Source organism: Castanea sativa, chromosome 4, assembly GCF_040712315.1.
Source record: "Castanea sativa cultivar Marrone di Chiusa Pesio chromosome 4, ASM4071231v1".
NCBI lineage: Eukaryota > Viridiplantae > Streptophyta > Magnoliopsida > Fagales > Fagaceae > Castanea > Castanea sativa.
The window spans coordinates 13241042-13265664 of NC_134016.1; the positions used below are offsets into that span (position 1 = coordinate 13241042).

The following is a 24623-nucleotide window of genomic DNA, read 5'->3' on the forward strand; positions in this document are numbered from 1 at the left end:
ATAAATAATAATCACTTAAACAAATCAATAAACACTTTAGTGAGAGACATTTTGAGTAGGATGTCCAAATAATGCTTTACTAGTTTCTCAAAAAAAAAATGTTTTACTAGTAATTAGTAGACTCTAGCCAAATCACCAATAACTTGTGAAAACCTTGGCTTCTTCCATTAAAGAAAGAGGATATTTTGCTTCTAGCATAGTAAAGGAGGGCAATATAGTAAATTAACACACATTTGAAACATATTAACAAAATAGCATCTCGAGTTTTAAAAACTCGAGTTCCATTTTAAAACTTGAGTCTCAAACACTCGCTTTGTACTTGATGACTTGGACAGCAAATGCCAAAAAATGCCACATAGATCTCGCGTCTTTAAGACTCGAGTTCTGGCAAATCAAAATCGAGTGTTAGAAACTCGATTTTCTTAGTGGAAATCGTGGAAATCAAGTTTGTAAGACTCGAGTTCCACAAACAAACAAACAACAAAGAGGAACCCAGCAAAACGTTGAAGAAGAGGGAAACTCAATAGAAGAAAAACTCAGTAAAAAAAGATGAAGCCCAAACCAATCGAAAGTCAAACAAGAACAGAACGAAGATGAAGCCCAATAGAAGAAGAAGATGAAGAAACCTAAAACAATCTGATGACAGGAAGAACCATCTGACAACGAAGAACAAAGACGAAGAATAGAGGAAGAAAAGATTGGACAACACTGGAGCTCTGATTGGACGATTGAACGCTGGGTGGGCAATTGGATGATCTAGTCTTCAGATATGCACAAAGTCTGACTGAGAAGAATGTGAGGAAGACGAAGTATTAAATGCAAGACAAAGAATAATCTGAAAGGGAAAAATGGTAGAACTCGAGTTTCCAAAACTCGTGGAATTTTGTCCACATCAGATTCTACCGCTTGGGTCTCGAGTTTTAAAAACTCGAGTTCTACCATAGAACTCGAGTTTTTAAAACTCGAGATGCTAGTTTCCCAATTTATTTTGCAACAGAACAACTAACGATATTCTTAGAAAATTAACGCTAAATGGAAAAAAAAAAATCATTAAAGAAAATTGTTTTTACCCGATTTTTCTATTCAATACATTTTAGAACTATCGATAACCTTCAAGCTCATTTTGTCTCTAGAAGCTTAGAGAGAACTTTTTTCCTAACTTATTGAGGTGGCAAGATATGATTGCCTCGAAAAATTTTAATTAATGGTAAATAAATGTATATATGACTTCGATAATAATCAGAATATTACTTGTTTAATGACATCTGTAAATATCAAAGGGGAATTGATCAATTGAAAATTCAAAGAAATTGTATATACCAGTAAAGTTCTATGAGAAGCGTATAAAAACTATTTTTTCCAGAGGAATGAACTCAATTATAAAACCAACAAATACAGAAAACTACAGGTACAAACACAAGGCATCTGTTAAGTAACAAACAGAGCAGCTACACGAGCAATACTTACACAAAATGATAGGCTACAAAATAATTCAGTTACAGCTTCCTACTCTTGTCTGAACCCAAAATCTTCACAAGCTAAGTTACACCATCCTTATCAAAGTCCTATAATCAACCCGACTTTGACAAATAGCTTTAGTCTCTTTTGCGAAAGATATACTTCATTACCCTTGAGTTCCTTACTTTCCCATGTGAGTTAATATCCTGCTGATCAAAGCCTCTTTCTTTCCAGCAACAGGAAGGTTGTGTGCTGTCAAGTAGTATTTCAACTCCACCACCGTCAAATCCTTCAACTGCAGAACAAAGAATTTAATATCCAAAAACATCGAGTAAATCCTAAAATCAATCTTCTACTGGCATTTAAATTCATTAGATTTTAAAGGTTTAAATTCATTAGATTTAAAGGTTTAATATTTTGGATTTTTTTTCTCTTTTGTCGTGGATAGTCAAATTCTTAAACCTGCCCCAAAACCTAGATGTCAAGATCCTTCAAATTAGCTTTTCACATTTTCCACAATTAGGTACCACTTAACCAAATTTAGCTGAAACTAAAAGTCAACCCCACCCCCCACCCCCCCCCCCCAAAAAAAAACACCTTTTGGTATTTCTTATAATCCAGACTAACCATTGAATATTAGAATAAATAATAATTCATAGGCATGCTAATATGTTTGAATTTTCTACCAAGCCCATATTTAGGTAGATAATTAAGAATGATGCTTGGGAAATTTTCTGTCAATTAGCCTTAACAGAAAAGAATCTAGAAAGCTTGACTTTTGACAAAATAAACTCACAAAGGTTTCTGTCAGATTAGCATCTGTCACAATAAATGGCGCCTAAACTATTATATTAATCAACAGAATTCTAAAATGAAAGCAGTTGTAATTTTGTGCAAATTCTTGTCAGGCGCAACCTATTCTAATCCCAATTCTACCCACTTCGCATGCAAAAACATGAATAAAACAATGTGGATTTTTCTTCTCTAGATCAGAACAAACCACTAGAAATGAAGTAAAGATAATAAATAGACTTCCAATTTCACCTTCCCATTGTCTGCAAGGTCATCCCAATCATAGTTTGCAGACTCCTTAACCGCATTATCAGCAATAGCTTTTCGTTTTTTTGAGATCTCACTTGCTTTTCCATTTCCCACAAGGTCCTTTTCCTCGTCATAGTTGTCACCATAGACAGAAAGCTTGAATTCTTCTACTGCACTAACTACCCCCGGTCTGCAGTCATGAATGCAAATATGGAAGCAAGAGTCATGGATTTTTCTTTGGTTTCATTTTTTTTTTCTTTTCTTTTGGCAGTGAAGCAAGATTATCATACAGAAAAACATGTTACATTAAAGTCATCCTTACCTAGCCATGCCTTCCTCATCAGGGAGGGTTTCATCTATCGTTTCTGGGATGTCGGGCTCCTCCAAAGCCAAGGCCTGCAATACTGCATAGTGCCTCTGCAAGGCTGCAAAAAAATTACTTTGTAACATGAGGGAATCCCAAAAGAATTCTCAAGCTAGAAACAGGCATCAAATCCAGCTTCATGTTTCACTCTCAGAAATGTAAATCTTCCATGACAATTGATAAGGGCACCAAATCCTAACAAAGGGTCTTGAAGAAAGTAATTATATCCACACAGTAAAAAATGCTTGAATATGTCAAAAACTAGCAGATGAAAAAGTAGTCGGGGGACGCATACATAATTAGAGACACATTAAAGAAATAGCATTTCTTGCATTAAACTATCAGAATTATCGGTAGTGTTATATCTTATTTTTGTTAATTTCACTTAAACAGATGCACTGACACTTCTTATGGATTTGAACACTTGGAAAAATAAATAAATAAATAACTTGAAGTTCAATATGATCACAATCAAAACATTGAAGTCAGACTCAGTGAGACGAACTTTGACTAGACCTTTTCTATTTCAATGAAGTTAACTTGCAAAATTTCCAGCATATTTTTTTTTTTAATTGCTAAACTACCCACCACCCATTCTAAGTAAATGCCATTTGAGCTATAGGTCATTAGCAAAACTAACCACTACCCAGTCTAAAGAAGATTGGTGGCAAGCATGAGTCTGATGGTCTGTACTATCTGGATTTTAATAATTCTTCTCATTCAAAGGCACTCCAGTCATTCGTCTCTCATTTTAGCAGCATTTTTGCCTAGGTCATCCCTCTCTTAAGACCTTGAAGCTGTTAGTTCCAGCATGTCATCAAATTGAATCTTAAAGTGTGACGCATTTCAATTGAGTAAGCACCATATAGTGCCCTATGTGTCTAGACGTGAGACTCATGTTAGCAGCCCTTTTCACCTAGGTCATTCAGACAGTTAGGTTCCAATAGAAGTCCCCTTTGGGATTTAGGTTTTTTTTTATTTCTCGAGTCACTTACCCTTTAACTTATGAAGGAAATGTTAAGAGTTGTATTTTACTTTCAAATCACTTTATGGAAATAATGACTCAATTTGATGCTTCAATTTGTGCTTTCAGTTTTGATAATGCTCGTGAATACTTTCATACTGTTCTGTGTCAATTTCTTGATGATCATGGCATTATTTTTCAGTCCTCTTGTCATTTTACCCCACAGAACAATGGTGTGGCAAAACGTATATTGCAACAATTGTTAGAAGTGGCACAGGCACTCTTACTTTATATGAATGTTCATGAATCATATTGCATTGATGTTGTGCTAACCACTCATTATCTTATCAATCGCATGCCCTCTAGTGTCCTCTGTGGTCATATCCCTTTACTGCTCTGTCCCTTGATAAACCCTTACTCCAATTATCACCTAAGATTTTTGGATGTGTTTACTTTGACCATATCTTTAGGCCTTGGCAGTGCCATACTAAATCCTCTCTCTCTTAAGTGTATTTTTCTTGGGTATTCACATACACAAAAATGGTACAAGTGTTATTCTCCTATATTTCGTTATCATTTTGTCAGTGCTGATGCCACCTTCCTTGAAACTAACTCATATCATTGGCTGCTAATCTTGGTTGGCCTTTGTTTCATTTTGTTAGTGCTAATGTCACCTTCCTTGAAACTAACTCATATCACTGGCTGCTAATCTTGGTTGCCATTTGTTTCAGCTGGATGTCAAAAACGCCTTCTTACATGGTGATTTGCAAGAGGAATTGTACATGGAGAAAACACCAAGGTTTGTTGCTCAGGGGGAGTCTGCTAAGATGTGTAGATTAAGTAAAGCTATCTACAGCCTTAAATGGTCTCCTAGAGCTTGGTTTGGCAGATTTAGTGAAGCGTTAGTCCGGTTTGGGCTTTAGCGCTGCTAGTCTAATCATTCCGTCCTCACTTCCACTTCTAAGAGGAAGATCTTATTAATAGTTTATATTGATGAAACCCCAAAGGGTTGTTAGCTTGGTGGTTCATAAGGCTTCATAATATCCATGAGGTCCTACGTGTGAAACCTCTATCTTGCATCCTGGGGAGACATCCAAGGGATTTCTCCATGTAACAGGTGTTTGTGGGAGGGGGAATTGCACACACCCAAGGAATAGTTCAGGTGTTCAAAGAGATTCAGATACCCTTGTTTCCCAATTTTTTTTTTTTTAAATTAATATTGATGATAAAATTATCATAGGTGATGATAAAAAGGGAATTGCAGAAATAATAGAGTTCCTCCAAATTTCATTATAAACTAATGATCTAGGAAATTTGTAGTATTTATTGGGGATTGAGGTAGCACAATCAAAAAAAGGTATTAATTTGCTCTGAGGAAATGTGTATTGGATTTTTCAGAAGAAACTAGATTGTTAGGCCTTAAACCTGTAGAGACTCCTATTGACCCCAATGTTAAACTGCATGCAGATCACGGGGAGAAGTTACAGAATCCTAAGAAACATCGAAATCTAGTTGGCAAGTTGAATTATCTCACAATTATTCATTCAGATATATCTTTTGCAGTGAGTGTGGTGAGTCAGTGTATGGCTGCTCCTTGTCATCCACATTAGGTGGCTCTTTGGATTGTGAAGTATCTGAAAGCACACACCAGTTGTGGACTTCTTTACTGATTCAGATTGGGCATGATCCCCCTCAGATAGAAGACCAACTACTAGATATTGCACCTTAGTGGGAAACTTAATTACTTGCAAAAGTAAGAAGTAGAGTGTTATGTTCCACAGTAGTGCGGAGGCTCAGTATAGAGCCATGGCTCATGGATCTAATGTGCTTATGTGTATTAAACATCTAATAACAGAATTAAAGCTTAATGTGTAGCTACATTTAACTATGTATTGTAACAATCAAGTAGTGATTCATATTGCTTTAAATCCTGTGTGTCACAAGCTTGTGAGAAAAGAATTATCAAAAGCCCCACATTGAAAAAATAAAAGATGTTATGCTTCCCCTCTATATAAATCACTATCCATCTAGAATACATTAAGGCTAGGTTTTGTATAGGCCTAAAAATCTTTAGTCCAATGTTGCAATTGTTGCTTGGCCCATTCACTCCCTCAGTAAAAGAAGTAATGCATGTAAGCTAGTTTTTATGGCTAAAAAGTTATTGGTAAGTAAGAAACAGATCAAAACCGGTTTTGGCGGATGAACCTCTAGTCCTTTGATTTTGATCAATTTTTATAAGATACTCAGTTTGTGGTGTGGACAGGACCAATATAGATCCTTGTACATGTTTGAACCGATCAGACTCGCAGGTCTAACACAGTTATTAGAACAATGAGAATTTGCTTTCAAGTGATATTCAATTTAAATTAAGACCTGAAAGGTAGTTACACGACAACCAGCTATTAGGAAGCAAAATAATAAACCTTGAATATAATTTTCTTTTTTAAAGTTACAGAACTGCAAAGCAATTATGCAACATACCAGGGTTAGAAAATTGGCACACTGAAAAATCTTTCAAATCAATACGTTTCATTAAAGCAGTAGCCTTCTCAATTTGATCATCAGTTGCTTTTGGTGCAGCACCATTTGAATCTGAATAAAGCTGCAAGATGTCACTGTATTTATTACTGATATGTTACTAGAAGTCAACTAACCAATTCAATTATTTCTCTTACCTCTTCAACATGTCTGATGTCTTCAGAGTATGGAAGATATATCATGTGCATTCCTGGCGGCTCAACCTGACCACCATGGCTGATAATCTCTTTCTGAGAATTTTTCAGGAGATTGGTAAGGCTAACCATAAAAGTAAAACTACCACAATGTCAAATTTTAAAAAATAAACAAAATTCATATTAAAAAGAGTACATATCAAGATATAGTTTGCTGGCTCAATACTCAACCATCCCCCATAAAACATCTCAAACATACAAAGAATCCAAAACGTCTACAATATTAGATGGCGTAACTCATTGCTTAACAACTGATTCGAGGGAGATCACATTGAGTTCAATGGAATGAAAATCTCACAACTGATAACTCCTGACCCTCAAAAGTTCTTTTGTTTCTCCTTGCAAAAGGTCCTCATGAGACATACTTGTACTAAATTCCAAACTCTTATATCTGAAAGAACTTGGTATCTTTCTCCAATATTGAAGCTACCTCTGCACTGATTTAGGCATCATCCCTCTAACATCAAATAGCACAAAGACAACACCTAAACTCCATAGCAATTGGACAATGAAATAACAAACTATCCATCATATCAACGCTTTAGTTACACATACAATAATAATCTACAACCATTCCTTGCTTAATTTGATTATCCATCGTGAGAATTTTCCCAAAGACACAATCCATACAAAGAATGTTAACTTTATTGGTACCTTTTCTTTCCGCGTAGCCTTCTAAGAAATTAATTAGTGATCTCTCTAAAGACCTTTGATGCAGGAAAAAACCAAAATAGATACAACAACAAAATTGAAGAACCAAAAAATAAAACTAACCTAGGAATCAGCACCTAGGCTTACTTGAAATAGGCAACAAGCAAGAAAGCAAAACCTAGGAATTAGAAACCTAGTGTTGGCTGGAATTAGCAACAGACCATTGAGGAAGTTTAAATGGAAATTTATTAATCATGCCAACTGTCTGTCTGTTGGAGGTGACTGGTGAGGCAGCCTCCCACCATAAATTTTATTAATCAGCACTAACATAGAAATATGATTTCAATATGTTGTATCCTCTCCAGATGTGGAGTTCCCTTTATTCAATAGATCCTTTCCTGCCTGGAGAGAAGGTCATCTGTCTGGTCTATATGGGATTTTGTTTAAATGGTTGCATTGAATTAGCCAAAACAGGAGTGTATAGCCTTTATTTGATGGGCCGGGGTACTACGCTTCTTGACACATGTCATGCTGGATTTGAAGGAATAGAAATTCAAATTGAATTCAACTATTCTAGAAAAGAAGGATATCACATATGAAATCACAAATATAAGAAGATAGTAAATATGCCATAAAGTCAACCATGAACAGGTGCAGGAGAAGTGAACACTTGGCAGGAGTTCCAACATAGGCATGTACTAACTTTTTTTAATTGGGCTACAAGACCATGGCCTAAGTTGCTGAGCTGCATGGCTTGACTCTAATAAGCTAGTAATAAGGTTGACTGGAGGCCAAATCCACATGCTCAACAAGGAAATATCTCTTGTTTTTAATTTTAAATCTATTCTTGGTATGAGCTCATGACCTAACTGCAAGTACAAGACATTTGATACTCTTAAATGACGTCGTCAATGAGCGCTCAAATAGGCTTTTAACCCGATTGCTATGAGTGAGAGTGTCGAGCCAAGTAAGCAACTATACGGCCCAGGCAGCAGAGATGGACTAATGGATGAGGTGGCCTCCCAACGATGGCGAGTGATAGTTTCTATTGTATTTTGGAAAAAATGCATAAGGTTAATTCTACTAACTTTAACACCGATTTTATTATACACAAATAATAATATGAAAATTACAAATATACCTATACAAGGGTTAAAAATTACAAATTCAAATTCTATCTAGACTCTATATTCCAATTTCCAACACTCCCCCTTAAGCTGAGGTATAGATATTGCACATGCCCAGCCGGATTGGAATGGTATAAAAGCTATACTTGAGACTACCTTTAGTTTAAATATTTGCTAGTTGCTTTTCTGTTTTCACAAATTAAGCGTTTATTTGGAATCTGCTTATTTTGCTGAAACTGAAAACTTTTTGCTAAAAGTACTGTAGATAAAGGTAAAACTTAACTGAAATAGTATAATGTGACTTATAAATAGTACCAAAAAGTGCAGTAGAACTCATGAATAGTAGCAAAAATAAGCTGAATAGAAAAATAAGTTGGCAAAATTAATCTCTTTTTTTTTATAAATAACGTAAGAATATTATTAAATAAAAAAAGATTGCCAAGCTGAGTACATTAGGGATGTACTATGGGGGCACAAATCAAAAAACAAAAGAACAACGGTCAAGAAAAATAGAAAAGGAAGAACAAGAAAAATGAGAAAAAACCACACTCCATTCAAAGAGAGTGTGTAAGAAAAAAGACTTAATCTCCAGCAAAGAGCGTTCGCAACCCTCAAAACTTCTAGCATTCCTTTCTCGCCAAATACACCAAATCAAGCAGTGAGGCACTAATTTCCAAACATCAATGTGACAATGTCGCGCAAACTTTCCTTGTCAAGCCTCAAACAACTCAAGAACAGTATGAGGCATAACCCATTGAATACCAAACATGCAGAAAACCAAAGACCACAACTCTCAAGCTATGGAGCAATGAAGTAGAAGATGATCCACCGACTCCCCACACCCCTTACACATATAGGTTCAAATTAAGTATAGATAATGGCATCATCCAGCTTCTCCTTGAAGAAACGACTGTAATCTCAACATGTTTAGTCCTATCATGTTGTATAGTAGTGAAAGCAATATTAATAAGCACCTTGTTGTCACAATATAGCATAGGTTCTTGTGTGTTAAACCCCAACTCTTTCAACACCATCTTCACACTCAAAGTTCACAAATATACAAAGAGCAATTGCACAAAATTCAACCTAGTGCTGCACTAGTCCTGCAATATCGGCTTGCATCTTGCTCTTCCAAGTGTCCAAACTTCCTCCAACAAAGGTACAATACCCAAGCAAGATCTTCTATCAGCAATAGAGTCTACCCAAACCGCATCTGTATAGGATTCTGCTAATAAATGAGGATGATTGGAGAAGAGAAATCCTCAACTATGACTTGACTTCAAATATCAAAGGATACGGTAAACAACATCCATATGGAAACTCAAGGTGCATGCAGAAACTGGCAAACCACACTAACAAAATAAGCAAATCTGGACGAGTGTGAGAACAGAAAAATCAATCTCCTGACTAGGTGTTGGTATCTCCCTTTATTGGCCAATAGTCCAATACACCCTTTGGATCTTCATCCAATCAATGATTTTGCTCTATCAGGGTATTTCTAGCCTTGCAACCAAGCATTCTTGTTACTTATTAAAGATCAAGGACATACTTCCACTAGGATATGAATATACCTTGTTTAGATTTTTCCATTTTCCTATAAAATATTTCAAATCTCCGAGGTCCTCGATTTCAAATTCCCTAGCTAAACTTCCTTTTAAATTATTTTACTTCCTCAAGATCATTCCCTGTTACCACCATATCATGAACGTAATCAATAAGAGCAGTAACCTTACCTAGAGGTGAGTGATTGATTAAAAAAAGGTGAGATTACTCTGTGTTTGCATGTATCCATAGGCTCACATGATGCAACTAAACCGTTAAGCCATGCAAGATTATTTCAATCCGTACAATGATTTCTTCAGCTGCATAACTTCTTGTAAGTTGAAATACTCCTGGAACTTGGAGGAACATCCATATAAAGCTCCTTCTGAATCGCCATGGAGGAAGCATACCTTCTTGTAATGTTTCTATGCATTACCGTCATTTCCTCAATCATAGCATCTTTCCACCTAGGTTCAGTCAGAGCATCATGTACACTATAAAGAAATATGAACTGAAGATAGTTGGGACACAAAGGAACAATAATGAGGTGAAAGACTTTGATACGAAGAGCAAGTGGTGGCAAGGTAACTCAATGGTTTAAAGCCATCCATGCAAGGTATCCTTGTGTTACACTGGCTTTCAACTATTTACAAGCCTTATTGGTGGAGAAGTAACAAAATCGAAGTTTTTCCAGGCATGGAAAGCATGTTCAAAACTACTTCGAGGCTGATTCTTTGACTTCAACTGATGGTATAGGTGGCAATCTTGATGAGAAGCAAGCAAGAATTACTAAGTCTTTTGTGCCTTGTGCCTTCATCCAACCAGCCCAATCCCAACAATGAGGTTGCTAAAAATATCCCTGATGGGTAAGCTTCAAGTGTTGTAAGTGTGATGAGCCTGGTCACCTATCTTTGGGTAGTACAAAAAACAATGGGAAACTGCAATAAAGCATCTTGTTGGAGGAGATAGAGGAGACGAAGAAGGAAATTGAATCACCTATTTATAATCAGCGCCAAAAGTGAAGAAATTGGAGGATATTTTGAAGTTGAAGAGGGCTTAGCTAAATAAGTTGTTTCCAAGCGGACACTTGCACTTTTTTTATATAGGTAATGAAGAAGACTTGGCACTTATGATGAAGAAGACTCCCCTTGTACCAAATCTTGAAACCAAGATTGGCTGAGAAACAACATTTTCTATTACTACTTGTAGCATTTAAGGAAGAATATGCTATCTAGTTTTAGAGGGGGAATCCTCTAATGTAAGGAATTTCAACATGTCAATTCCACATGCATGGTGACATGGTCAAGTATTCCACATGTGGGGAATTAGTTGTACTTTCTTTTAAACGTGATTGTTTTAGACATGTTAACAGTTTTAGATTTGTTGTTAATTGTTGTAGTAGTTCATGCCAGCTATAGTTTGTTTGTTAGATAGGGATGAGGTCCACATGAGATCAGCATAACCAAATCCTTGGTGTATATATAGCGAAGGTTCACCACTGTAATCTCACTTTATGATTGTATGAGAATTTCCTTTGTAATCAGAAATGACATCTGAGATCTCTCTCACTCTCTCATTCTGTCACCATTCTCTCTCTCTCTGTCAACTCAATTTTCTCTCTTTCTTTGAAGCATCAAATTTTTCTTTTGCATCAGTGAACTCTCAATCATAAAGTCAAAATCAGCATTTTTAAGACCATTGTTTGAGTTATCCCACTCCATTGGCATAAAAACATGCATTCAGCTGTAAATTTTATAGATTTTCTCTCTCAAAAGTATCTCTTCCATTCAATAAAATCTCATAACTTATCAAAAGCTGGTTGTTTGGTTGCAACTATGCTTAATCACAAGGGCTAATGTTTTTCGCATGGATGATAATGACTGCTGTCAGTTGCCTCATGATGTTTTATTTGGCTTGCAATATCAAAGTTTAGAACCATTAAAACTGAGTATAACGTACCAAGTCAATTATTACTGAGCTATAGAAAAGAATGCTTATATCAAGAAGATAATCCATAACAAAAGAATATTTCAACTCAAATAATTCTGACCTAATTTTTGAAGTGAAAGAGAAAAACCAGGAACTGGAAGGAAGAATGCAATTGAGACAGTTTTGCAGCTGTGACCATTGTTAATAAATGATGCTGATAACTAAATATTCCAGTGCCATATTGATTTTGAGGATTCAAAGACACTGATGTAGTGTAGAAAATTAAATATAATTGAGCAATAACGGGTACCAGTTAACAATGAAAGGAACTGCAAAGTATGGTGTACAGGTCGAATGTTACTGATTTTACAAAAATATAAATCAATATAAAAACTCCTCTGAAAGTATTTACAACTTACTTGAGCAATAAGGGCAACCAGCTGTGGATGAGAAGAACTACCATAAAATGCAACTGCAAATCTGGAACAATAAAAATATCAAAAGTTGTAGTGCACAATAACTTGTGACGGATTCTAACTTCATTGCCATCCAACACCAATCTTTAAGTAGTTAATCAACAAGTTGTAATACAATTCAAGTCAAACCAACAGCTAGGCAATCAAGAATGCATCAAATTTGCACAGTTGCATGCGGCATGCTAATAAAATGTTATTAAAAGGAAAAATTAGGAAAATGCACCATCCAGTTGTAAATATGAACCATGCTGAGAACAAAATTTCATGACTAACATATATAAAAGATGTCAACATTAATATATCAAGAACCACAACAAATCTATGTAATAGATAGTGGTCAAAGTTAAAAAATTTATACCGCCGTAGTATAAAACATTGTATGTTATAAGTACGAACCGCTCAAGCCGTAACATGGATCTGTGCAGGGCAATGAAAATGCAAGTACTACCAAACACTTCCTGTAACAAAAAAAACCAACAACAGAGCCATCCATCATAAACTACAACAAAAAAATTGTCCAAGTACCAGAGTAAGAAAAGCTCACAGCACTGTTGGTTGCAGAAGGTTCACATGGAAAGCACATTATGCAAATTTCAAAATACATATATATCATTCATATAATGGCATACATATACATTGTGTTAGTGTTGCTATTATATCACTAATCACAGCACAAAGTATCACATCTATGCTAAGTAAAATATCGATATAATTATAAATGTTTTCCAACAAGCAAGGACAAGAAGAAGAAGGGAACTGGGAACATCATTATCAAGAAAATAAATGAGTACATATCCAGTAGTTATATGTTAATTTGGTTGCCCAAGTTTAAAGACTTGCAATTAACCCCCAATAACTTATGAATCGCTGTCACTTTGGCCCTTTTGATAGGACGCATGTTGACCATTAACTTCTGCAAATGACCATGTTGTATTGGTAATTTTTCACTTCTTTTAATATATTAGCCTTTTAATATAGTTTGCCAAAATTTCCACCCCTTTTTTCCCTTCAAACCACCTCCTTCCACTCTCTCTCTCTCTCTCTCTCTCTCTTCCTTTGTGCCCATTCCCCTCAACTGCCACTATTAGCCTATTACTGTAATCATCACATCTGAGCTCAGAAGATCCCCGTCAGTTTCAGTCACCACTGTTTTCTCTCTGATTGTTGTCACTACCATCACCAACTATTCACTAGATTTCCTCAATGTCGAAGACAAGATATGTCAATTTTTCCCTTTTTCTTTGATTTTCTCCAATTTTCCTTCCATCTCTAGGTTTGAAACACAGGCCAGCGACAGGGTTGGATTTGTTTTGGCTGCTGGTGGTGGTATATTTTGGGTATATGGAAAATGTAGACAGCATTTCACAATGGTTGGGGTTCCGATTCATGGGTTTCAAGAAAATGAATTTTGTGGGGTTTTGGTTTGTCTTGGGGTGGTGACTTTTAGGGATGGTGGTGATGGCATTTGTCATGTGGAGAGAGAGAGAGAGAGAGAGGCCTTTTGAGATTAAAAAGGGCTATACACAACCCACAATTTTGGAGAGAGATTTCAGATTAAGAGTATGGATGATGGGTTGTCAAAGAGGGAGGCATTAGTGCTGACTAGGTAACAGGCAGGGTAGAGAGAGAGAGAGAGAGAGTAATTTTGGGTTATTCTGTATTTATTTTCTTTTTTAATCTTTTTCTTATTTTTTGAAGAAAAAAATTTGGCATAATTTTGGGGCACCTAACATTCAACAGTTAACAAATCCCAATGGAAAGGCCACACTGATAGAAATTAGAAACTCAAAAGACCAATTACAAGTTTTGAAAAGGAGCCAAACTGACAGCAACGCTAAAGTTATGAGTAAAATGTATCTGAACAAAAAATTTATTTTAATAATAGACTATTTTATAAATGTGTGTTCTGTCTGTTGAACCATGACCTGAGCATCTCACGAGCCACATCATCAAATAAGCAACTAATAGAATTGTGATATGCGTTTGACAACAAATAATCAACCAATAAACTAAAAAGAAACAAGCAGCACAAGCAAGAAAAAAACATATATTTCAGTACCATAACAGAATCAGAACAAAAGCAACCTCATCACTGGGAAAAATAAATGTCGATGGCCTCAAGTTATGATAATCTTTCAAGCAACTTAATGGCTTGAATCCTAAAAGACGAAGCTGTCCAGTAGAAATTCTTTTTATCTCCGATAGCTCCTCCACTGAAATTTTAATATTCTCACTAGAGAGAGTGGAAAAGTTAGACCAAAATTTGAAGAAGAAAACTAACATGACAGCATTTACAAGAGAAAGAGAAAGAACATGTAATGTATCTATTTGCATAAAAAATAAAGTGATGCAATGAGAGCTACCAACAGAACCAGCTGGATTCCAGATGATACTAGAAGCGTTAAAAGCTAAAACACATTGCATAACTAATTAGCCTTTTACTCAGTATCATATTTATATCAGGTTTAAATGAAGTTATCCTAATCTGGGAAGCAAAAAGAAATATATATTATAATTTAGTTTCATCTAATTTTGGAAGTCAATTGTGTTTCTATTGGTCAACTGTATTATATCTCAAGTCTATGTAGTTAGTTAGGTTTATTAGTAATTTTATATAACTCCTATAGTCAAGAGCCTTTTTTATGAAAAAGGTTTAGCTCCAAACAGATTTGGAGCCTTCGGCTCCAACCACCAATCAAAAGATGACATTTTTCTCATCATGTACAATGCACATGACTCACTTAGTTAGTTGGGTTAAGTAAGCCATGTGCATTGCACATGACAACCACTAATGTCATTTCCTATTGGTAGTTGGAGCTCAAGGCTCCAAACATGTTTGAAGCCAAACTTTGTCCCTTTTTTATTCATAAGTTACATGCACACCCAACGAGTCTTGAACCCACAACTTAACCCTCCACCAAGAAATATTAAGGAGAAAATGTGTCAATTGAGCTAGAGCCAAGGGTATTTTTGTAATTCAATAATGGGATTTCCCAAGTCATTTAAAATTAGGTTTCCTCAATTAGAATTAGAATTAGGGTTTTCCTAGTCAAATAGGATTAGGGTTTACTCCTAGTAGTCTACATATGCACAATATTATAATTCTATGGAGAGAGTTTACAGTTCAATTGATGATAAAATTTCACGTGAAAGTCTTCAAATGGTCTGGTGATGACTCCAGCCAACCCTAGATGCAAACTCCTAGATGCAAATGAGTCACTATATTAGCAAATTAGTGAGCGTGTTAATCCCAAATTAGAGTGTTGATTGCATAATATTTTGTAGTAAAGGTGCATATTGCAAACAATCCTATAGTTTAGAGTTTAGACTAAGAATAAGTAGAGCATATTTAAATGCTATGATCGGTTTAGGATAACTTTAGGGGCTATTGATTTCTTTGGAGTATACAAATTTTAAGGCATTTGAGTATGGTTCCCAAGCAAACCCTGATGGAGAAGGGTCTTCTCTCCCTGTCTTGGTCTTCTATTCTCTCCAGCTGAGTCAAATCTCCTCCATTAGTCAATTATTCAAAATCCCCTATGAAACATGTATATTGCCATAGCAAATTCATAGGCAGTTTTTCGCATCAATCCAAGGGCTTTTAAGCAATCTAGTTTGAGTTATAATCAAGACCTGTTATGACCCAAACTCAATGAGGCTTTTATTTTTTTATTTTTTTTTTTTTTTTGGATAAGTAATGAAGTTATATTGATGACAGAAAAAGGATCCCAAGTACACAGGGTATACTATAAGAACAATACAGTCAATTACGCAAATTACAATGCTCAATCAAATCTAACATAGAGAAATTAGAAATTGCAATGCTACTATGTATATTTTAAATTAGAAACCTAACACAATCTGATTTATTACTTTTACTCTGCAAACTGACAATGCTACTATTTATCCAGGAAATCACACCCCTGTGCTGATTATATCTATCTATTATTTCTTACACTAGAATTATTTTTTAGTGTTGCTTTGAATAGAGCCTCACAACAAAAATTTAAGTTTAAACTGCATTCTGATCTAAATCCGAACTATTGTACCATAAATGTACACCGAAAAGCATCAGAATCACAATATTAAGATTATTGAAGCACACATTCTCAAAAAAAAACAAAAGGATTATTAAAGCATACCTTTCATTTCTTCAGAATGGCATTATTAACTAATCATTGCCAAGGAGCAATGCAGCAGAGATGAATTGATAAATAACATCACAAACTACAGATCTATAGCACTGCACTTCTATTATGCTATGATAATGAAAAAAAAGCAAAATCCACTTACTTTTTGTAAGGTTGGTAGCGCTTAAGAGGTTCTTGCAACAATGCACCAGTATCCGAACAGATGAAAGATCTTTCAGTCTATGCAAGATCAACACATAGAACTAATTAAAATCTGGGTTACAGCATTACTACAAACATGAAAAACATTAAATGACAGGCAAAAAGTATGAAACACCATATCAAAATCATTTTAATAAGCAGAACCCACCAACCCTTTAAAAAAAATTAAAAATAAATAAATAAACAGTATCCTTTCTGGGCATTTGAGAATTTCCAACATTCTAGAGATGATTTCATAGAATCAATCACCAACACCCATTTGTGTAGTCTAACCACAAAATCTACGTCTATTGATCTTAATCATCAACGGCTCGTTTGATTGGAGATTTCTAGTATCGTTATTTAAAATGATGCGAAAATTGTGGTTTTAAAAAGTGTTGTAGAAGCACATGTTTATAGTATTCATAAAGCAAAAAAAGTGTTTGGTACCATGTTTCAAATAACATGTTTCAGTGTGTGTTTGGTATGTTTTATTTTTTTAAACTGACAAGAACATGGTTTTGTCTAATCAAGTGGACCCCATGGTTTTCAACATATTTACTAAAGTATCATTGAGCAACGTTGTTTGAAAACTGAAAACTGGTAAGAGGAGTTTTCTAAATTCAATGTTAAACAATCTAAAATGAGTAACGTAACTCAAACACTCCAGTAAAAAACACTATTACTAAACACGTTTTTTTTGGACCCACAAATTTCAGTGTTTAAACATTGAAAACTGTTGTTCAAACACCCTAACTAAACATGCCCAACTTTCTAGAATCACTCAATTCAAGACTCTCTTTTCTACATCTAAAAAAAGATTAAATGAGAAAAAATACTCATTGGTCTTTATCATCAACTTTCTAGAATCACTCAATTCAAGACTCTTTTTTCTACAACTAACAAAAGATTAAATGAGAAAAAATATTCAAGTTCTAATTGGGTATACATGAGAATCTCTTAAGGAAATAAAATCTAAAATTTATGATCTAAATCAACTAAAGGAAAAGAAGCTCCACCAATGACAATTGAACTGAATACATAGATCACATGAGATCCAAATTCCAGTTTACCCTAAAAAATAGACTTCTCAACACCATCAAAAATACTTTTTTTCCCCTCTATCCAGATCAGCCACATAGGGAAAATAAGGACTGCACCCCAAAAGAAGCAATATTATGACCAAACAAACGTTTCCAGATAAGATAGACATCAATCACCTTTTTTGGTATCAACCATTAAACTCCAAAAACAAAAACCAAAAACGAAAACAAAAACAACGAGAAACCATAATTCTTTTTTTTTATCCAAAAAAAAATCTTACAAATGACCATGCAGCAATAAATGATCAACAGACACTCCACTACCAAATTTAATAGAGCAGCATTCCACTTGGTGAGAAAATAACTTGACGAGTGTATTGGATAAGTCATAGAGACCCACAGCCAGTAGATGTACCTTTTTGTGTGCATGTGTGTGATGTGCAAGCAATGGTCATTTATTTGGGCCTCATCAAAACTACTATGTAAGTAGATTTATGTGTGTATGACATCAAAAGAAAATTTAATAGTGGTATCACCTTCAAGGGATGATTGCTAACAGAATCAAGCCAGGTAATTGCTCCTGCAAAACCGAGGGTAGCACAGCTATTAACTGTGTATACAAGGTGATATGCAGAAACTCACTTTTTGTTTAATAACTAAAATTTATCACAAAATACTGACATATACCTGGTATAGTGGGACGTATCAAAGCATATGTATTCAGTTCAATTGATAATCCATTAGCAATTGAAAATGCGATTTTTTTAACTATGCGCTTCGTGAACATTCGCTTTCTCAGCTGATCCTTCATATCTTCCAATCTGAAATTGGAATATAGATATTTTATGGGAATATAATTTTTTTCGATAGTTAGAATAATGGAGAAGGGGGAATCCAAACACTGGTTCTCCTAATAAAGGAGAGGAGGTAGTGCCACTAAGCTACAAGACTCTTGGCATAAAGTGGGAAAATACATAAGACTAGGAAAAGGAACTTGACAATATAAATTCCAGCATCAATATTGAATACTCTAAAATCTTCATCCCAGTATAAAAAATAAAAATAACAAACCTGACCTGGAGTTTAAATCATTGTAGCATGCTGTGTAAATTTCATGTGAAGGGATAAATTTGAATGGAAAAAAAATCAAATTTTGATTACTGTTCAAATATAACCGCAATTAATACTTATCAAAAGTTTATGATTATTTATGCATCACAGGGTGCAGAAAACAGTAGAAGCATTGATATGTTTCAGCCTTTCAGGCATACCTTTGATTTTTTTTTTTTTTTTAATCTCTTACATTGAAATTATGTTGCTGAGTGTTGCGTAAGCACCAAGGAGTTCAGCATGATGGTTCTTCAACAGGTACATTGCACCATTGTCAAAAAAATTATGCTCTTTTGCATTCAAAGTACATTGCACTATTTTCAAAAATATTGATGTTCATTATTATTTCTTTATCAACATACATGATCAATGTTCATCTAAACTTTTCTATTGCTTTCTTTAAGTCAAACCATTTTCTGCTTAAAACCTTTATGTTCCTACAGCTCTTGAAACATCATCAACTTCCCATAACAATAACTATTTTCAAATTTAAAGAAGCCAAGACAGACTTCAGAGATCAAAACTTTAAGAAATTTAAGCAAGGTCAGATTCATAATGCACCAATCAGTTCCCCAATTTCAAATATGATACGTGGTAGTCCTAAAAACTGCACATAAGGAAGAGTGGTGATAGTTACACACTGTGTGCATGGGACAAATGAAATCGTGTTTTGAAAACACAATTTCAGTTAAAATTGTGAAATCATGTTGTCAAACCCGATTTCACAAGCTGTGTACGGCAGTGTAACTAGTGGTATGCAACAATAATTGGCGCATAAGGAATACCATAAAAGAAAACTAGACAGGAAGGCATACTTCTCTCCCACTGAGGGTAAAAACTGAGCAAGGTCATCCCCTTCCAATCCAATCAAATCCTGTAACAAATAGGGTTTGAATTAGTAAGCAATGTAACTAATCTAATCAGACAAGAAAGTCACTCAATAAATCAAAATGAGCTATGCCCATACAGCAAAGAAAAGTGAAACATTGAACTCCTCATCAGGCTGACTCAAGGGAAGAAGTTCAATTGAGATGCCTAGGTCTTGGGCATCCTGTGGGGACAGAGAGAAGAAGAAACAATCAATGACTTTCAAAAGATTAAAACCCCTTTAAAGAAAACCATTAAACTATGAAGCACGTGCAAATAAGTACTTTAGCTCTCTGCAATGTGGTTCTTGTCATATCTATTTTCGTCGCTCCCTTGATATTCCCAAAAGGATCATCTTCGTTTGTAAAAAGAAGCATCCGTTTATAAGCTGTCTTTGCAGATCTGAGATAGGTTATCTGACAAGTATTATCAAAACTCACAGAAGGGGGGTCATAGGACAAAATTAACTTTTTTTACTTGGCAAGCTACAAGAAAGTTCAAACAGAAAAATGAACAGCAGTAACAAAGTAGAATTACCCTTTACGCAGAAGTGCTTGTGCTACCCAAAGAGCATTGTAGAGAGAATTCTCTCGAGTCCCAGAGATAATACCATTCTGACTCCCAATTTCTTTCATAAACCTTTCTGCACGAAAAACATTCCAAGAACCAGGCTTGCCCTCAGCACTCCATCAAAGAGGCACACAGTCAATAGAATTCCACTCATTGAAATGCAATTTGCATTAATAATAAAGATGATAAGTTGTTTCTCCAGGAACTATTACAAATAATTTTGGATTTTTTTTTATCAGTATTTCACATATTTTCCATCAACATCCACGGATGGTTTATATTTATAATATTATACTAAACAGCTATGTCAAAAAAAAAAAAAAAAAGCAACTACCAAGAACAAGCTGGCAACAAAAACTAAAGGTGATTAAAAAGCTTTGACACCCTCAAGGCCTCAAGCTCTTTCTTTGTGGAATTTCTTTGTAATCTCTTGAAAGTTTTATTTAGTTTAATCAGTGTATTACAAAAGCACTTAATGGGTCATGAACTTTCACCTTCATCCTCCACTCTATTCATATAACAGAAGAAATACGACTTGAGCTCAAGTCCATTGACATCGTAATCTCAAAGTCATCCTCAGAAGAATCAAGCATCTTCCCAGCTTCAAATAAACTAGCTCTTTTGTTTTGGACTTTCATCATAATACCTAAGAACCATCCAGAAAAACAAAACATCTCTAACACACTAAAATTTGGAAGTAAAATTTTATTGTTGTGGGTTTAGCTACCTTAACAGAGTTAATTCCACACATACATAATCAGGCAACCACCAAAAAAGAAAGCCTATTCTTCCTCCATTACGCTAAAAAATTAAATAAAACTAGAAACACATGAAACTAATAATTGATGTACCATCCCCAAGATCACTTTTGTAAGAGAAATAAGATTGAAAAGGGAATAAGAAGGCAACTGGAACAGGCTCTCTATTTTTCATTGGTAGGAAACACAAGCACATAGTAAATGGGCTCATTAATATCCAAATAGCATAAAAACAGGCTCATTATATCCAAATTGTATATGAATGTAAAAATAGTATATCCAACAAAGAGAAGCCACGAATAAAATATGACATTCACCATTATCAGCATGAAACACAAATTATTCAGCCTAGAACTTACCCTCTATGCAATCAAATTCTTTTATAAGCCTTGCTGTTGGCCTGTCTAGGTACTCCCTTTCAGCAACATTAAATATAAAAACACCATTTAACTCCTGCAAATTTTTCTTTTCCCTCTGCAAAAAATTCAGAAAATAGGATCCAACAGAGAATAAATCATATTGTTTAAAAAATAAAAGTCATAATTCTAAACAAGCCAGGTGCAGATCCAACGCAAACAAAAACTATGATGCAGGAGTTTATTGCAATACATGGAAGATGTTGACATGGTATGGTGACGTGGCACGAGGGAGTGACACAGCACAAGGCCAGCAAAGCCTAAGGGCTGTATTTCACATATCCCACATGGATATTGTAGCTAAAACCACATCAGCATTGTAATATGTGAAAATTGGAGGCAAAATTAGTTAGAGGCACATGTACATGCGAGATTTTTGGAAGTCATTAGTAGTAGAAGCCATGTGCTATATTAAATATAGCATGTGATTAATATGTTACAATTGTATTCTAGCATGTGATAAATGTGAGTTAGTTATGGATGATGTCATCGCAAATAACTAACTCCTAGGCTATAAATATCCATGTATAAGCACTGTAAAGGAGGTCTTTTAGTTTGCGAACAAAATGAGCCTTTGAGAGCTTTTCCTTGAGAACTTAGTGTTCTTTGCAAAGGTGCCTAACCACCTATCAATTTATTCTAAGCAACTCTCATTTTCAAATTCAATCTTAGCCTAAACAGCAACCCATTCACATTCCCCGCATCAAATCAGGCCTTCTATGAAGCTGTTAAATATACTATACAACACACAAGTCTCCATCTAAAAGTATACTCATTTCTGAAAAAGTCATAGGGTTCAGAGTGTGTAACTATTTATATTAGTATTTAGGATCCAAGTACTAACTTTATAACTTTAAAGCTATAATTTGTCTAGAGCATATAAATATGATTAATATTAAAACTCATTTATCTTATTAGTATAAGGCTTGTCAAGATACTCTCACTCTGCAACATTATATACAAATACACCATTCAAGTCCAGCAAATTCTTCTTTTCCCAATGCATATGATTCATAACAAAAATATAGCCGACCTAACAAGCCTAGTGTAAACCCAAAGTCAAACTAAACAGAAGTGCCCCTGAGAAAGGAGTAACATAACAAACATGATCAACACATGTCTCCATGTGGGAATGATGTTTTTCTCTTGCAAGTGATTATGGAGATTATAACAAAAATACAGAATGGCAGACTCTACGATACAATGTCTGAAGCAAAAGTGAAAAAACCATATTTTTTTATAGTGCCAAATGCCCACTTTTTTTTTTTCTTCTTTTCTCATTTGTCCAATAATAGTGCCACACTCATGCTATTGACATCTTAGAATTTTCAAAGAGGAAAATCATCTCTCTACTCTTAAATGAATGGCCAACTTGCCTCCATTGATGCAAAGAGTAAATAAGTTGAGGGAAATATAGATTACATACCAAAAGATCCAAGAATTACGGTCTAGTTTCAATGTGGGGCCTTCTTGGCACCTTTCATAGGTCCCTTTAGTTATTATTGAGTCTTAGCATTAAGTTTATTTGGGTTAGAAATTTGTTGGCTCAGTTTTAATAAATTTTTACTAAAATAAGGTAGTTTGATAAGAGGCTCACGAGTCTATTCTATTTTCTAAGTCCTTTTTCTATTTGCTTTAAAAGTTATTAAAATGAGTCCTAGAGTTTATTAAGTTTTTAAGGCATGATTTCCTTCTCCTTCCTACGTGTGATTGTTTAGGAAACATAGTCAAGATTGCTTAGGGTCTATCTTTCTTAGTTTATTGTTATATTCTCTATTTTAACACCAAACAGCCATCAAACTCGTTAAAGATCAAATATGAAATATTTTTATTACCTAAACCCCTAAACACCAAACCCTATTTGAAGGTAGAACCCTTCAAGATCTCATCAAGAACCCTAATTTAGCACTGAATAAGGAAGCACAGATACGGATGCAGGTACTGGTACTGGTAAGACACGGTGACAGGAGCAATTTTTGAAAAAATATAACATAAAACGGACAGTACGACACTGATACACAACACGGGTACAGCACTCTAAATAAACGACTGGGCTTCCTTTTATTCCTTGGTATTAGAGCCCACTAAAGCTTCTATCCTACATCATCCATGCTATTGAAAACATAAAGATTGCAATTGAACAGCAATTTATGGCCAAGAAATTCATAATTGAAAAAAAAAATCTAGCATATGTATTTAGTTGAACAGAACCATTTTTATCTTACGGTGTTAAAGAAGCAAATAGCAACTTCATCATACGATCTATTAATGATTTGGGTCTTCAGCGACTGCGAGATACAACTAACAGCAATCTGAAAATGGGTTTCATCGTTTTGATCTCCCTGCCACCCAAAAATTCCAAAACCAATCAAATTATTATATGTTTGCAGAGAATCATCAAACTGATGGAGGGCATGTTAGGAAACTCACGGAAGGGCAAGAAGCGGAGAACATTTTGGGGGAAGCATCGACAAGGTAAACCAGAAGCTCTTTGGTCGACTCCTTTTCCTGATCCAAAGATAGTATTTATGTCAAAACTCAAAACCCAACTCTCACAGTAAAAATGAAAAAAGGGAAAATGTAAATACCCGATAGAATTCATTATCGGCGTCGTCTTCGTCGTCTCTGAACACATCATCTGGGTCCAATTCCATTCTCAGAAAACAAAAAAGATTGGTAAAGAGAGCGAGAAAGAGACAGAGAAGGGAAACAGAGAGAGATGGGTTTTTGGTGTATATGGGGGAATTTGTTTCAGCGTACTCGAGAAGACTCCTCGGTAGTCGGTATCCCCCGCCTTATTTAAAAACAGAGGGTTTTTGAATTTGTGTTTCTAGAAAGCCATTTCCGTATTTTGTTTGCGATTTTTTTTTTTTTTTTTTTTTTAAGGAAGAGCATTCACATTAGTGCAAAAAAATTTGTCAATTTTTTAGATAATAATATTTATTTTTCAAAACATCTCACATTTTATAAATTAATTAAAAAAATTTAAATACTAAAATGCAAAATTGTTTCCCTACATTTTAATTTCAGTTCTCTAAATTTGAGTTTTTTATTTCAATTCTCAAAATTTCAACTATGGTTAATTCAATCCACCGTTAGTTAAGTGCTACCGTCTACTTACCAAAACAACACTATTTTAGATTTTTTTTAATTTCCTAATTTCAAAGAAAACTTTAAAAAAAACGTTATTTAAAAGCTTTTTTTTCATTCCACTGCATTTTCGCTTTGCTGTTCAAAGACTTTT

The 24623-nt window shown here is 34.8% G+C and overlaps 1 protein-coding gene across 1 annotated transcript; it reads right to left on the reverse strand.

Annotated features, from left to right (window-relative positions):
* Window positions 1–1285: 1285 nt before the first annotated feature.
* On the reverse strand, window positions 1286–24179 carry LOC142632209 (ATP-dependent DNA helicase 2 subunit KU70). Its single transcript, XM_075806632.1, has 19 exons — window positions 23968–24179; window positions 23810–23887; window positions 23605–23721; window positions 21323–21437; window positions 20173–20278; window positions 19920–20037; window positions 19736–19819; window positions 19584–19642; window positions 18346–18479; window positions 18195–18238; window positions 16578–16654; window positions 14370–14517; window positions 12681–12742; window positions 12228–12288; window positions 6503–6595; window positions 6309–6429; window positions 2822–2924; window positions 2503–2689; window positions 1286–1753 (listed from the first exon to the last, which is right to left on the reverse strand). The coding sequence occupies exons 1-19, from the start codon at window positions 24031–24033 to the stop codon at window positions 1640–1642; spliced, it is 1887 nt and encodes a 628-aa protein (XP_075662747.1). The 5' UTR covers window positions 24034–24179; the 3' UTR covers window positions 1286–1639.
* Between the last annotated feature and the right edge of the window lie 444 nt (window positions 24180–24623).